The sequence below is a fragment of the Hippocampus comes genome, unplaced genomic scaffold (genome assembly GCF_001891065.2).
Source record: "Hippocampus comes isolate QL1 unplaced genomic scaffold, H_comes_QL1_v1.1 scaffold463, whole genome shotgun sequence".
Classification (NCBI taxonomy): Eukaryota; Metazoa; Chordata; class Actinopteri; order Syngnathiformes; family Syngnathidae; genus Hippocampus; species Hippocampus comes.
In genome coordinates, this window is record NW_017806181.1 from 235,894 (window position 1) to 250,991 (window position 15,098).

At 56.1% G+C, this 15,098-nt stretch overlaps 3 protein-coding genes across 8 annotated transcripts; 1 reads left to right on the plus strand and 2 right to left on the minus strand.

The window, feature by feature from the left end:
- Nucleotides 1–108: 108 nt before the first annotated feature.
- On the minus strand, nt 109–6,443 carry slc1a8a (solute carrier family 1 member 8a). 2 transcript variants are annotated; one of them, XM_019855873.1, is made up of 12 exons: nt 5,469–6,443; nt 5,287–5,366; nt 4,641–4,856; nt 4,311–4,353; nt 4,030–4,237; nt 3,524–3,623; nt 3,208–3,441; nt 2,280–2,474; nt 2,075–2,209; nt 1,798–1,900; nt 867–1,117; nt 109–549 (listed from the first exon to the last, which is right to left on the minus strand). In XM_019855873.1, exons 1-11 carry the CDS (start codon nt 5,718–5,720, stop codon nt 983–985), a joined length of 1,701 nt encoding a protein of 566 aa, XP_019711432.1. In that variant the 5' UTR covers nt 5,721–6,443; the 3' UTR covers nt 109–549; nt 867–982. The 2 variants fall into 2 exon arrangements, with proteins under 2 accessions (XP_019711432.1, XP_019711433.1); XM_019855874.1 differs by lacking the exons at nt 109–549; nt 867–1,117 and having other exon boundaries at nt 1,843–1,900; nt 2,039–2,209.
- A 1,751-nt stretch (nt 6,444–8,194) lies between these two features.
- On the minus strand, nt 8,195–12,029 carry sgta (small glutamine rich tetratricopeptide repeat co-chaperone alpha). 2 transcript variants are annotated; one of them, XM_019855795.1, is made up of 12 exons: nt 11,903–12,029; nt 11,466–11,497; nt 10,664–10,804; nt 10,489–10,598; nt 9,940–10,018; nt 9,779–9,878; nt 9,554–9,658; nt 9,132–9,267; nt 8,981–9,043; nt 8,717–8,754; nt 8,520–8,621; nt 8,195–8,413 (listed from the first exon to the last, which is right to left on the minus strand). In XM_019855795.1, exons 3-12 carry the CDS (start codon nt 10,761–10,763, stop codon nt 8,302–8,304), a joined length of 945 nt encoding a protein of 314 aa, XP_019711354.1. In that variant the 5' UTR covers nt 10,764–10,804; nt 11,466–11,497; nt 11,903–12,029; the 3' UTR covers nt 8,195–8,301. The 2 variants fall into 2 exon arrangements, with proteins under 2 accessions (XP_019711354.1, XP_019711353.1); XM_019855794.1 differs by lacking the exon at nt 11,466–11,497 and having other exon boundaries at nt 10,664–10,798; nt 11,903–12,028.
- Nucleotide 12,030: 1 nt separating this feature from the next.
- Nucleotides 12,031–14,136, plus strand: cunh19orf25 (chromosome unknown C19orf25 homolog). Of its 4 annotated transcripts, none has more exons than XM_019855799.1 (3): nt 12,031–12,070; nt 12,615–12,797; nt 13,431–14,136. In XM_019855799.1, the coding sequence occupies exons 2-3, from the start codon at nt 12,656–12,658 to the stop codon at nt 13,601–13,603; spliced, it is 315 nt and encodes a 104-aa protein (XP_019711358.1). In that variant the 5' UTR covers nt 12,031–12,070; nt 12,615–12,655; the 3' UTR covers nt 13,604–14,136. The 4 variants fall into 4 exon arrangements, with proteins under 4 accessions (XP_019711358.1, XP_019711355.1, XP_019711357.1 ...); XM_019855796.1 differs by lacking the exon at nt 12,031–12,070 and adding an exon at nt 12,246–12,400; XM_019855798.1 differs by lacking the exon at nt 12,031–12,070 and adding an exon at nt 12,246–12,360.
- The last annotated feature ends 962 nt before the right edge of the window (nt 14,137–15,098 follow it).

Sequence of the window (15,098 nt, forward strand, 5' to 3'; positions counted from 1 at the left end):
CGCCTCCAAAAGGCTAAATGTGTTACCCCATCCCGTAATCGATTGATTGACAGCGGAACCGCTGCTCAGAAAAAGTCCAAATCAAGAAAAACTTTCGCAAGTGATCCAAGACGGTGTTGCAAAATCTTTTCATTTCACATATCATGATCAGAACCATGAGAAGAGATTTTTTTTTGTTAAAAAAGTAGAAAAAAAGTCATCATTATTGAAACCTTGGCAGACATCGACATCGAAGGCACACTTTGTGGCACGCGCGACGAATCCAAGTGAGTGTTGCCACGTGAGCCGCTTTGTCGCCGTTGTGAGTGTGAAACAGGAAAGAGGAAGTCAAGCGTGGAGCGCTTGAAAGGAAGCCAGAGAGACGCATGCCAGCATGCCGTTTCTCCATCTGAGGAGACGAATGATAGCGCTGACTCGCCGTCGGGGCGGGGGTGAAGCCACCGGCGGCCATTTTGCGTTGCCACTCACGAAAACCGCCTAACGAGAAACTCGAGCCGTCTTCACCTTCCGTTCTGTCCGTGTCCGTCTGGCACGCGGTTGCAACAAGGACTCCGGCGCAAGGGCGACATGCACGTTTTCAGTGATCCCTCGGAAGCCAAACGTCTGCGTGCCGCTCAAAGATTGCTGCGCATCATGTCGGCAGAAGCATCCGCAATGGAAGGAAAGCAAAGCTTCTTGGGACAAAACTGCCTGCAAAACGTGAAGCAAAATTCGCGACACTGAGACAATCCGGTCTCTTGAGTGGTCCAGGCAACCGGTCGCCGTGCTTCTTTGAGACCCTCTCCGGATTCCGCCCCCCCCCCACTAGGAAAGTGCTCAGGAAGCGTGGCAACGTAAAATGGCTGCCTCGCGGCTTCTGCCGCCACTTGCTACTCCGGTCATACGCGAGCGCATGAGAACCACTTGGGTCCCTCGGAGGTCACGTGGAAAATTGCGCGAGCGTCCTCGTCGCCGCGGTGACGGCTGGCGGCCTGCTTGGCGCTCACACTTGGCAGATGTTGTAGTAGACGGTGTGCGCGTGCCTCTCGTCGCCGTCCTTGTGCGTGTGCACGTGCGTCATGGGCACGTCCGCGTGCTCGCCGCCGCAGCGCCCGTGCGTGCCGTATGACGGGACGCTCTGCGGGATGAAAAAAAAACAAAAACAAAAACAAGGAGATTTGCATCACGAGGGTGTGCTGCCAAATTTCCTGACCGATCAGACGTCTTTCCACGCTGAAATGAACAAAAATGCCCCAAACCACACACCAAAAAAGGGCGAAAGCTTCTTCTTGCTTCTTCCACTTGAATTTCTCAACTCAACTCAACTCAAGTGGATTTCTGCAGCACTTTGCATGCAGCCATCGCTGCATGCAAAGTGCTGCACATGGAGCAACTAACGTATAGACAACAATAAAGCAAGAAATCAGTCACAAAGCACCAAACAGTCAAACTAAGATCAAGTCTGAGTCAAATGCCGAAGAAGACAAGTGAGCTTTGAGGCGGCTTTGAAAGACGGCCAGCGAGGGGGCTTGCCCGATGTTCGGTGGGAGCTCATTCCAGAGAGAGGGAAAAGGCTCCATCCCCTCCGAGCACCTTTCGGGAGGAAAGCCGAGCACCCGCCCAAAAGCCACGCAGGCGCGGGGAGAACATGCAACACGCACAACAACGGTAACGACTATTCCTCCACACGCGCGGTCGCTCGACTCTCTTCCCCTTCGTCAAATGTACGGCGTTTGGCAGAAACGTTTCGCGGAAAGCCGGTGTCCATTTCCTCACCTCACGCGTGTGCCGACGGCGTTGGCGTGCGCGTGTGCGTACCTTTCCCTCGCCACTGAGGGGGAAGTCCTTGCGACACAGGTGCGCGATGATGCCCGCCGCCAAGGCGTCGCCCAGCACGTTGATCATGGTGCGAAATCGGTCCCTGTGCGCACGCACGTGCCCGCGTCAAATGAGCAGCACATTCGTCTCACACACGCAAGCGTACAAGCACGACGAGGAAGACACGCACGCACGCACACCCAAACAGCCGCACGGACTGACACGGCACACGAGCCCACACCAAGAGACACAAAGGAGCGCGCCGCCTCCAACCTACAGGATCCAATCGATGGCCACGATGAGCGTGATGTCATCGGGGGGCAGGCCCACGGAGGTGAGCACGATCACCATGGTGACCAGGCCGGCCTGAGGGATGCCGGCCGCGCCGATGCTGGCGGCCGTGGCGGTGATGCTGGCGGGGGCGCACGCGCGTCAAGTGGGGTCGAGCGGCTTTCGCCGGCGGTGGCGGCGGCGGCCGTTACCTGATGGTGACCAGCTGTCCAAAGTCCAGCTCGTAGTCGTTGACCTGCGCGATGAAGATGGCGGCCACGGCCTCGTAGAGCGCCGTGCCGTCCATGTTGATGGTGGCGCCCACGGGCAGCACGAAGCGGGCGATCTGCCGGTCCACGTGGCACTTCTCCAGGAGACACTTCATGGTGATGGGCAGCGTGGCCGAGCTGGACACACGCCACGGCGTCACACGCGCGCGACTGCGGACGCTTTGGTGCGGCATATGCGGCGGGCGGGAGTCGCAAAAACACAGACCGGCGACAGGCGCGACCTTTGTTTGTGGCCCGAGACCGGGGTCGAATCCGGTCCCGAGAGCCGCCCTGCGAGCGGCGCCTCAGGAGGAGGACCCGCAGGTTTCAACGCTCTCTTCGTCCCTTGGAGCGGGGCTCAGTCAGCCTCTCCGACGCCGACGGCCGCCCCTTGGCCACGGGTGAGCGCGGTGAAATTGGCTGACTTAGGCGGGCGGTCCCGGCTCTCCTGCCCCTTTTGGATGGGGCGGGAGAGGCGCGACCTTTGGTCCCGGCTCTCCCTCCTCCGATGATCGGGATCCTTGTCGGGCTTCTTTGCTGACGTGGAGAGCCAGGACGGGCCGGCCCGCTCAGCCAAGTTCACCGCCGTGGATTCAAGAGCCGATCGCGTCAATGACAGCAAATGCCGATACGGAGGTGCGGCGCAAGGGTGTCGCTCCCACAAAATGTCCCATCGCAGGTGAGCTATTTTTGCAAGGGGCCAGCGACTGCCCGCGGACACCGCCTCGGCGACCCCCCAGTTGCCCGGATTCAACCCGCGGGGAGCCGCGCGGACACTCGGCTTGCCTTCCCCTTTGGCCTATTGATGGGCGGGGTCATCCGTCGGGAACGACGGCCCAAACGGCCCCGCGCGCGCCTTTTGCCCACTGACCTGGACGAGGTGGCCAGGGCGATGACCAAGGCCTGCAGCAGCCCGCGGATGAAGGTGAAGGGGTTCTTCCTGGTCAGCAGGAAGTAGAAGAGGGGCAGCAGCACCAGGCCGTGCACAAAGAGGCCGGCCAGGACGGTGACGCCGTACCAGCCCAACTTGCGGCCCAGAGTGCTCGGGTCCTGCATGTCCAGGATCTTGCCGGCCACCAGGAAGACGATCCCGAACGGGAAGTACCTGAAAACACGCCCGCGGCCGTCAGCCGCCGTCTCGCCGCCGCTCTCGGCGTCTTCTCCGAGCCCGGTCCGCAAACGCTCACCACACGGCGGCGTTGATGATCTTCATGACGCACTCGTTGATGCACTGACACACGTTGACCAACGGCGCGCCGCGCTCGCCCATCCTGCCCAGCAACAGTCCTGCGAGAGTGCGTGCGCAGGCACAGAAAAGAAGTTGGAGATAGATGGCGGAAGGCCTTCGCGTGTCCACATTGAACAAATGCTCACGACGCGCCCGGATCATCACCCGAGGAGGGCGAGGAAAAACAAAAGCAAAATCTGCCGTCCGTATAAAATGCAATCATCTGTGGGACCTCTTCTTGAAAGCTCAGATACCGAACTCCAAGTTAGCAACTCGGTCATATTGCTGAAATGAGGTCTGATAGCTTCACGTTAGCGCCAAGAAGAAATGGGCGAAGAGCTCACATGACCGGGATCGATCGAGAAGGGGCCGCGGACGGGGCCTTTGAGACCTTTGAGACACGCCGGCGGTTTTGGAGACGTACGGCGGTCCCGGAAAGGTACGCGTCGCGGAGACGCGACTCACCCATGGTGGCCGAGAAGATGACGATGCCCAGCACGTTCATCTGCTGGCTGCTCCCCGGGCTCGTCTTGTACGTCACCTCGGGCGGCGGCGTCAGCTCCAGCAGAACCGTCCGGCCTTTGCCCTCGGCGTCGCCGGGCACCACGTACACAAAGTTGGGCGTCGCCGTCCGGGCGGCCACCTTCAGGATGGGCACCAGGTCCGTCTTGTACTGAGCGCGCAAAACGGGAGGGGTGAGGGCGGCGCGGGGCGGGGCCGGGCGGGCCGAGGCGGCGCTCGCTCACCTGCTGGAAGGTGGCCTCGATCAGATTGGAGGGCACCATGTTCCTGCGGACGAGGCGGACGGCGGTCAAAGGGGCGGAAAGGGGGCGGGGCCGCAGCACCGGAGATCAGCGCCGCCAAAGGCTAAGCTGGCGCTCGGCCGCGCGAGATGACTAAAAATAAGGCCGTTGGCCTCGCGGCTAATCGGATTCACGTGAGTGTGCGTGCGAGCTCGTATCTTGCATCGGTGCGAGGGTGCGCAGGAACGGATGCCGGCGTGTCTGCGGCGTCTTTGCGTTTGCCGAGGAGAGCGCGCGTCAGCGCGTCCCAAGTGTTTGGGCCAGCTGACCTACCTGATGAGGTCGAGGAGGGCGTCGGCCGAGGTCATGACGGGCCCGCCCCCCAGCCGGTTGCTCTCCATGTCGGTGCCCACGCCCGGCTTGATGATGACCACCAGCACGATGCCCACCACCACCGCCATGAAGGTGGTCCACAGGTAGTACGTCACCGTCAGCACGCCCATGCGGCAGCACGCGCGAGACTCCATCGATGACAGGCCCGACATCAGGCTGTTGGGGGCGGGGGGGGGCACACACACGCACAGCAAAATAAACCCACCCAATGAACAGGTTTCATTTCCCTTTGCTTCGTCTAGTCAGTTACTTTCAGTTCAGGTTTGTTTTGATTCCTTTCTATTTTCTTTGAAAATGCTCCGTTGCAGTTTGCAAGACACGGCGGATTGGTGGAGTGCGGGTCAAAAAAACAAAAACCTGCCGTTCGATATCACATCATAAATCCGAGTCTTCAAGGGCTGTTTGACTTCCCTTCTCGCGTCGGCACAAATAAATCCCTTGAGAGTCAACCTCGAAAGCTCACGTCTGACATTCCCGCAAGAGGAAGGACAATTTCCCTCCATCGTTTGCGCCTTTTTCTTCTTCGGCGTTACTTTGCGACGTCGGTTGTTAGCCATCAGAACCTCGGACGCCGGGCCGAGCCTACCTGGAGGTGATGAGCGGCAGGATGAGCATCTTCAGCATCCTCATGAGCAGTTCGCCGGGGAAGGAGAAGTAGAGCTTGGCCTGCGTTGCAAAACCAAAGCGGACTTTTTGTTTTCTTTTTCTTTTTTACCCGACCGATGCGCACCTGCCCCGATGGTCAACAGTCGGGGTGTCGGGCGGTACCTGCGGGGAGAGCTGCGTGCCCCTCAGCATGAAGCCCAGCGTGCAGCCGCTCAGCACGGCCGCCACGGACAAGGTGAGGAGGCCGTTCCTCTTGGCGAATTTCCGCAGCGCCAGCCACATGTCGCGGCTCACGGCGGCGCGCAGGCGGGACTTGAGGCGGTCCGCCGGCCCTCCTCCGTCTCCGGCCGTGGAGAACGAACGTTCCGAGCGAGCGTCCTCCTCGCCGCCTCCGGCCAGCAGGAGCTCGTCCATGACGGTCGCGGGAAAATCGGCGAGCCCGGGGCGGCGGCGGCGGCTGCTTCTTCTGCGGGAGCGGCGGGATTAAAGCGCCGCAGACTTAGTGGCGACTAAGAGGCTTAGCGTCAGGTATCGCGCCCGCGCTCTTCTTCCTCTGCGGACCCCCGGGCCAGTCGGGTTCAGGGGTCAACCCGGAATTCCGAGCGTCTTCGAGGGCAGCCGTCAAAGAGCAACAAAAGTCACTCGCTCGGGCCCGCCGCGCAGCAGCGAGGCTTTCGGGCTCCGCGTGGTAGTTAGTACGCTCCATCCTTTTGATTTTCCTTGAACCGCAGAGACGAAACGGCGACATTTGAGAGGGCCAGGTTGGACCCTTCCGCTCTTGAGGCGGTCGACTGGAGCTCCAGAGTACGGTGGCGGCGACGCCAAACCTTTTGGCGGACACTGGCGGCGAGGGGTGTCCGCATGCTGAAGGAGTCCTTTTTGGTCGGTGGGAGCCCAGAGGCCAAGCGGGATGCTGCAAGGCAGCCACGTGGTGGGCCAGGAAATAAACAAACAAACAAAAAACTCGGGGAGTCGCTCAGAAAGGCGATGAAGAAGAGAACGAGATGAATTTGGGGCCAAGATTAGAGCTGCTGCCCCTCTGCATCCGGAGGAGCCCGGTTCTGTTTTGAACGCCACACCACGCGGCTGCGGAGCCTTTTGGTTGTGTGCTATTTGCACCCCAGTGGCGGGCGTGCCGGAGCCTCTTCCCAGCCCTCAACGCGCTTGGCAGCCAATCGCAGGGCCCACCCGGACCAACAACCATGGGCGCTAAAAAGGACACCGGGGGACCACTCGCGGCGGTCCCTTCACCTGCCGCGAATGCGGAGGAAAGCGGCACGGGCGCGGAGAGCGGGGCTTTGACGGGAACTGGCCTCCACCTTTCCTTCGCGGCCCGACGGGCAGGCTCGGTCCCTGGCTCCCGTCCTCTCCTCAAGGCCGGAGCCTCTCCCGACCGTTCTCGGCTGGCCGATGGGATGAACGAGGCGTGCGCGCGGCAGGAACGAAGCGGCGAAATGCAGCCGTCCGGTTCCAACTCAGGGGCGGCCATTTTGCGACCGGTTTGTCGCTGTGATGTCATTTTCAGTCGACTTTGGCTATCGGTCGCGGTGCGGCGACGACAACCACAGAGACCTTGTTGAATCGAAACTCTCCAAATCCTCGCCGTTTCAGCTTCCAAACAGGAAAGCAGTCTTGGTGTATGTGGGTGCGGGGGTTTTTTTTTTCTTTTCAGAGATACGCCTGCTTTTGCCCCGACTTTCTGACAACGGATCAAACTCGTCATCATTCTTTTATTGCACTGTCAATTGGTTTTGATTGGCGACGAGATGGATCGCTTCTGAAATTCTTGTCTTCTTTTGACGTACATGCCGAGTCAGCGGACCGAGTCCAAAGTATGAACCTTTCTCACCGTCGATGGCGACGCGTCCGCAATTGAAGCCGAGGCGACAGCGGGGACGTCAAATCTTTTAATTGTTCAGCCTCAATGACCGGCCTCGGCACGCCCGCGCGACCGAGTTTTGAGAGGGCGCCCGCGTCGAAACTCCGGGAGGTGAGGGGGTGGGAGGGGCTTCCCGAGGAGGCGCGGCCGGCGCGAGCGCGCGTGGTCTCTTCGCGCGCCGACCGATTCGACTCGATTCCAGCCGCAACAATCGTCCCAAAGTCAAAGAAAAAGTCAACGCCGACTGCCCCGCTCGGAACGTGGCCTGCCTGGAAAACAGCGCACGCGCCTTCGTCATCATCATCATCATCATAAGCATGAGAAGCAGAGGCGGGGGGAGCGGCGGCCGCCAGATGACTTGCCCGCCGTCAGCCATGTTAGGGTTGGCCATTTGCTCGGTGTCAAAAGCGCAAGATGCTTTCAACCATCGAGTGGATATGCAAAGGCCACTCATCCGTTGCGTCCTCACAAACGCAAGCAACACAATTTATGGACTGGACATGAAAATTACCCCCCCCCCCCAAAAACCCCAACCATTCAGGCTTCCATAGCTCAAGACTTCATTGCAATGTTTGGTTTTAGTTCATCGTGTGGTTTATTTCTCTTGAATTCAGTGATTCCTACACGTGGCAGCCCCCAATTTCAGTCGACACGACTTTCTTTTGACTTTTCACTGGAGTCACCGATCCCGCCAAAGCTTTGATGAAGAGCGAGAGCTTGGGGCGAGCTTTTTTCAAACTGAATGGCTTTTTTTAAGCTGGTCTCATACTTATTTTGGGCCCAAATTAGCTCCCCCCTTTTCTTTTTAAACACACAGCCCAGCCTGCCCCCTTCTGATGATGCTAATACTAAATAAATACAAATAACCAAGAGAGCCCACGTCTTTCTTTGGGCGGTCATGATGATTACGTGACTCCATTTATTGGGCGGTCTCTTCCCATCTGCCCCAATGCAGACCCAGTCAAATTGCCAAAGTGGACTGATGCCAAGGTGGGTGACTCAAGGGCGCCCTCGACGGGCCTGGCGGCACGGATGTGGACCCCCCCCACCCCCCTCTGTCTCCAAGCGCCACATTTGATGCCACACCGTTGGCAGTTACCGGGCGCGGCGCCGGCGTCACGGCTGCTCCTCGTTTCCGGCGCTCGGCGCGCGATTGCGGATTTGACTCCTGAGCTGCTCGATGAGTTCCGGATTTTGCTGCTGCATCTGCTGAGCGAACTGCTGACCTCTAAAAGACACCAAAACATCACACGCTGCTTAGCTTCCTTGACTTGACTTTTCCTCCCAAAAAAGGTGCGAAGTAAGAGGAGAGGAGCGCGTCGGAGCCTACGTACGCCTGGATGAGTCCCGATAAATCTCCGGCCGGCGCGGGTCCCGGGGCTCCGCCTCCCCCGGCTCCGCCGGCTCCGTACGCTCCCGACATCATTCCCGACATCCTGACGACATCCAGCCGAGGCTTAACACACACACACACACACACACACACACACACACAAACAGCGAAGACGTGTACGCACGCGCACACACTTACATTTGCTGGACCTGAGGGTTCGTCATCAGCGACGACGCCTGCAACAAACGTCAAGTTTCACATTATGGTTCACAAATCGGAACAGTGAGCGACTCGACGCCGAGATGGAACGCCGCGTCTTCCGATCAGATCGACGATCGCTCTTGGCTTTGTTGAACTGAACGATCGCTGGTCTGTCCCGGTTGAACGCGTCTCAATGTGCTAACTGAATACCAACTAGAACGCGAGCACGGCTCGACGATGCTGCGGCGGCGGCGGTCTCACCATGTTCATGAAACCCGGGTTACTGAGCAGTCCGGCCAGGTCCACGCCGCCCGTTGCCGCCATCTGACAAGAACACACACACACACATGGAACACGTGGACGAGCAAACTCGCACCTGCGCGCAGTCCAAGACGCAGAGTGTGACGTTTACAGGACTGGTGGCGTCCATCTTGTCCTCGGCGATCTTCATGTTGGACTTGTAGGTGTCGTTGTCCGGGTCCAGTTCTAAAGCCTTCTTGTAGAAGGTCACCGCCTCCGCATGCCTGTTGAGGCTCGCCAACGCCAACCTGCACGGACGCACGCGCGCACTCACACTGCAATCTTCTGCCATTTCCCACCTAGCCGTTCCCATCAATGGGCCACACTTGCCGGCAAGAACATTTTCGGCCTTCGGAATGGAATTGTAGGGGGCGCGCTGCCATTTAACTGATGACCTTTTTTTTTTAATGGGGAGATAAGTCGAGAGGCGAAAATTCCCGAGCTGACTTCATGGCAGAAGTTGACGCGCGACGCTGGAGGGCGGCAGTGGCCGAAGGACAGGACGGAGGGCTGCGTCGCGCCGACGGTTCTCACCCCATCCTGCCGTAAGCTTTGCTGTAGTTTGGGTCGATGGCGATGGCCCGCTCGCAGTCCTGCACCGCCCCCGCGTAATTACCCAGCTTGCTCAGCGCCGCCGCCCTGCGCGCACGTCACATGACACGCTCTGAAGACAATATGCACTCGCCACACAAACCCGACACTCGCGGCCACGGCTAGCCCGACGAACGAGTCGGCCACACGTGATGGCGGCGCGCTGACCTGTTGCAGTAGTAGACGGCGTTCTGCGTGTTGAGGGAGATGGCTTTGGAATAAAACTCCACGGCGGCGGCGTAGTTCTCCACCTTCATCTGATCGTTACCTGCGCGGGAGAGCCCGTCAACAACCGAGCGGACGTCGCGCGGGCGGCCGCGTTACCGTACCGTCCGTCTTGAGTCTCTCGGCCTCGGTGCGCCGCTCCTCGCCGACGTCGACGCTGTTGTTGTTGTTCCCCTGCGACGGCCACAGACCACAAAAACCGGCGGCTTCTTCAACAGTCGCCTCAGACTTTCGCAGTGGCACCGTTCTTACTCTCGTCACGTCAACAAATACAAGCGTCGACGCTTTGGGATCTTCAAGCGGGACTTCATTTGAGAAGCTTGACTTGCGCCTTCTTCCATGAGCCGTTCAATATTCTCTTTTCGCGAATCGGGCCAAATTCTGCACGGAGGACCGCGAAGGTAGTTTTCTATTTTCACATTTCTTTTTGCATCGTCCTCGTGGGCGGTCTGAAACGTCACGCAAACGATGACGCATCAACGCGGCGAACCCGTACCAGCTTATTACTTTCCGGTCAAACTAGTCAGCCTGCCGGAGTAGCGAAGGCTCCAGAGGACGCATCTTCAGCAAACAACCCGATGAAAATGACCGACCCGACGAGTCAAACGAAAAGGCGGGCGCTTGTGACGACGCGGGCGGCGGGCGGCTCTCACCGAGGTCTGGCGAGCGGCGGAGGCGAAGATCTCGGGTAACGTGAGCGGGACGGCGAGGCTCTGGTCGTCCGCAGACACTTCAAAGGCCGTCTCCAGACATTGGACGGCCACTGCGGAGGGACGCGCGTGAGAAGAAGCCGAGCGGGGCTCGCCAAAGACGGCGGCGGCGGCTCACCTTCCAGGCTCTCCTGTGCCCCGGACGACAGATCGCCCGACTGCAGCTGCTCGTGGAGGAAGCGGATGATGGAGAAGGCCAGGCGCTTGTTGTCCGTCATGGCGGCACAGGCGGACGCCGCGCAAGCACTCACAGCTGGCGTAGCAAACACACACACACACACACGCACATTGGCCATATCTAAGACCTGCAGGGCTGTCATGATAACAGATCTGAATCGGAAACCCCCCTCTGATTGAACCGAATCCACACGTTACGTTCTAACATCCAACATCCCTGAATCATATCGCAGCCCACGCACAGATCCAATCGACTTCCATCAGAGATGCACCCCTCGTTTGAATCGTATGCAGTAGATATGAATGGCCTAAATCTCAAGAGGAATTTTTCAGCAAATGCAGTTTTGCCATTTTTTTTTTTACATGTACAAAAGGACATACAAAAGTATCGGAAAAGAGTCAAATGTTCTCCCTGTAATTCATATCTGTGTTGTAAGCCTGAAGGGGGACATTAAGAGATCACTGCGCTGTTGTTCTTCACTGTGCTACGCTTAGATCACGTCGAATGACGAACACCTGTCCTAGTTCATTTCCCCGTCAAGTAAATATGCGCAGAACAAATGTAGGACGACATTTTTCGACTTTAAGGCTGATAAATGCCCATGAAAAGCATCAAAGATGGCTAAAATAACTTGTCACATCAATATAATTATAGGTATTATTTCTGTGTTGGTGATTCCGGTGCCATCCTCGTCAAGCTCACGCTCCTACGATGAAAAAGAATTGATTCGGGCACACATTTTCTGCGTCTCTTGGTATAGTGGGCCAGAAATTACTGCATTGACACATCATGAACATATTCATGGCTTTATTCGTATTTTCCACAGGATATAATCGTTGGTCTCATGCAACTCAATCCATCTTTGTAATTTTACACACATATATCGATAAAACGCAACACAGCAACGTACTTTGTCGCATATTATTAAAACCTACAGGAAAGCAACAAGGGCCGTTGTGACATTCGCCAAATATTGGCAGGCTCACGTCAAATGAAAACAGAGGAAAACATTATTCTAATATTAATTCTAATCCCGATGTACACGCGCACGCAAGGCCACGCGCAAAACTAGCAGCTAACAGGCTATTTGAGCGTATTTGGATATTGACGCATCGTCGAGGTCAAAACGACGCCAGCCGAGCTAAAAAAAAAATCAAAGTAGAGCATTTTCTGCCTCACCAAATGTGGGAAAGCTTCACACGAGAGAAATGTTGACTTTGCTGTCCCCGCTCCTTCTTTCCGCTCGGCAATGCGTAGCAAGTCACAGTTTACCGGCGCGTCCTTGTGACGTCACACAGAGCGACTCTCGGCCAAAGTAGCCGCTTTGGCATTCTCGCTCATGCCAAGGCAATGTCTACTCACGAGGAAATTATTTTCAAAAACATTTTGAAATGAATAAATAAATAGATAGATAGACAGATAAATAAACAAACGTTTCCTAACCTGAGCAATCGCGGATTCAATCGTCCAAGGCGACAGGTGGCGCTAAACTAAGCGCGACGGTCAAATATTAACAGAAGAAGTTCGGCGACGTCTCAGATGGTCGAAATCGCTCATCTTTTGGCTTCAAAAGTGGACTTGCGTTGATTTCCAAGGGAACGTTCAAGTGGACAAGTGACTGCGACGTAAGGAAGCTCGTAAATAAACAGTGACGAGACGGGGGTACTGCAATTCCAGGTAGCCAGCAGACATGCTAACGCGCACGCACGCTCGTTTTGAGATTGCCCGTCATTGGGGTGCATAACTTGAGGCGTGCATTGCGAGGATCAAATGTGACGTGTTGGGTATGAAGCGAGCCGCCGAGCCTTCGCGGATGTCATCCTCACCAACACCGAACTCGTTGATTGCAGAGCAGCAACATTCCCAACTGACGGCCTTGTGTCGTGCCCAGGCGGACCGGTCGTCATCCTCCTCGTCGTGGTCAACTCGGTCATGAACGTGAGCTTGAAAAGCAAGAAGCGCGCGGTCCTGCCCAGCAGACCCTCTCCGCCCAGCGTGGACCGCATCTTGGAGGACGTCGGCGGCGCCGAGCCCGACGACCCGGTCTTCGCCATCCTGCAACAACCCCAACACCGTGAGTCCTCGCCGCGACATGGCACGCTTTATTCACTGCCTGGTGTGATCTGTTGTACTTGACTTTTCTGGAGTGCAGAGAGCTTCAATTGAAATTCGGAAGAGTCTGGTTGCGATCAAGTTCTCATCTCACAGTTTAGAGGTCGGTGTTACCAGCTCCTGACGTGGAACTTTTCACATGTAACCCGAAACTGTCACTTTGTGACTTGTGATTGAACTTTAGTTCTGCGGTGTGGCAGCAATACGCTTCCGCAGAGCGAAGGCGAGTGCGTCACCGGGTGCTGTTTTAGCCACACACACCGGCCCCCCGAAAAAAACCCAGATATATAAATCCTCGAAACTGAAGTGCAAAACAGTTGAATGCAATTCCTCCACAATTTGTCCGACTTTGCCCCAGTAATTACATTCAAACGCGGACTAACGTATCCGTAACAGAGCTGCGATTGAACGACACTAGTATTCATGCTAAGTCCGGCGCATTTACACTGTTTATTCTTGTGTTGCTAAATGTGCACTGTCCCAAGGAAATAAATAAATTTAAATTAAATTAAAAAAAAAAAAAAAAAACGCACACAGGGTCTTAAAAGACAGGAGGCGCGGCCAATGTGATTGACGTTGCACGTTGCGTCGTCAGCTGGCGAGACGGGGGAGGCGGAGCGTACCTTCCAGCAATGTCGGCGTCACGCGGACGTAAAGCATCAGCTGCAGGAGGTGGGGGCGGTCCTTACGCGCCAGCGGGACCACCTCCGAGCGGCGGGCCAGCGACTGGACCGCCACCTGGCGGAAGTCAAAGGTGGACTTTGCTGACCGCGCCGGGAGCCGCAGAGTCAACCTTGCACGTCGTCGTGACTGCAGAAGGCAATCGAAGGAAAGCCACGCAAATGTTGGACGACTGGATGCCCGCCTGGTGCCTGAAGGCTGCTTGCACGTGCGAACAATAAAGTCACGTGCCCCCATCACGCCCGTGCATATTTAGCACGACTCGAGGTGCAAGCATACGTCAACGACCAATCGAATATCAACTGAATCAACTATTTTGATCATCGGTTAATCCATACCGACCCCGTTTCATGTAAAATTGCCCAAATCCTCGAAATTTCAGCCCGTCACCGGTAAATATGCCGTCCATGAAAGCAGACCGATTTGGATGGTTGTGTTTTCGGTGCCAAAAAGTCTTTTCTGTTATGCGTGAAGTTGCGTGATTTTCAACACCTTTTGTGACTCAAAGGACTTGGCACTCAGAGACAAACTACAAGAACATTTCTGGTATCTTCGAAGTTCATTTCTGCTCAACAATCCAAACAACCAACTGTTCAATAAATGGATGCATCCTAACTGAATTCCCGACTGGACCTGCATGATTTTGGGAGACACTGCTGCATTGGATCACTCCAGGCCAACAAAATGGGAAAAGTGGAATTTCGCCGTAATACTACGTACGGATTTGTGACAGTGTTGCGCCTGTCGCGTGCCTTTACCGTTTGTTATTATGAAGGCCTAAAGCAACTGTCACGGGCTTCACGAGTAGGTCGGATCACTTATAAACTTTTATCTGCCGACGTTGTGTGCGACGGAACGAGCCAAGAAAATGGGAAAAGTGGAAATTGGCCGTAATACTACGTACGGATTTGTGACAGTGTTGCGCCTGTCGCGTGCCTTTACCGTTTGTTATTATGAAGGCCTAAAGCAACTGTCACGGGCTTCACGAGTAGGTCGGATCACTTATAAACTTTTATCTGCCGACGTTGTGGAGCAAAGTATGTCAAGTGTGCAGCTCATGGTTTTGATGAAGCATGACGCAAGAATTGTACGTCACATCTGCTCTCGCACTGGCGTTGCCAATTTGCCAAACTTAGTCCCTGAAAACAGGTGAGCAGAATACCCACGTATGGTAACGTAGTGAAGTAAGTTGGACTAAAAACCATCATCAACCCGTAGCAGCGCTCGTCCTTGCGGCGTTCTTGCCTGTTTTCCGGCTTTCTGACGTGACACGAGCAATGGCAGACCGAGAGCGGTTGTGATGAATTGTGGTCAACAGCAGAGAGCGATATTGTCCAACATGGCGGCCCCCGGAGAGGGTTGAAACTTGATGAATTCCTCGATTCAATTCTTATTCCACGAACGTAACATTAATATGAGTGCCGCGTTGAGACCAGTGGCGGCACATAAAATGTATTTCTGCATGAAAAAAAAAAATGGATAGGGGGTTCCCCTTGAACGCACCTGGAAGCCTGACGTGTGATCAAATACGTCATATGGAAGTGATCCGTGCGTACGCGCCGCAGCCAGTAATCGAAGTCAC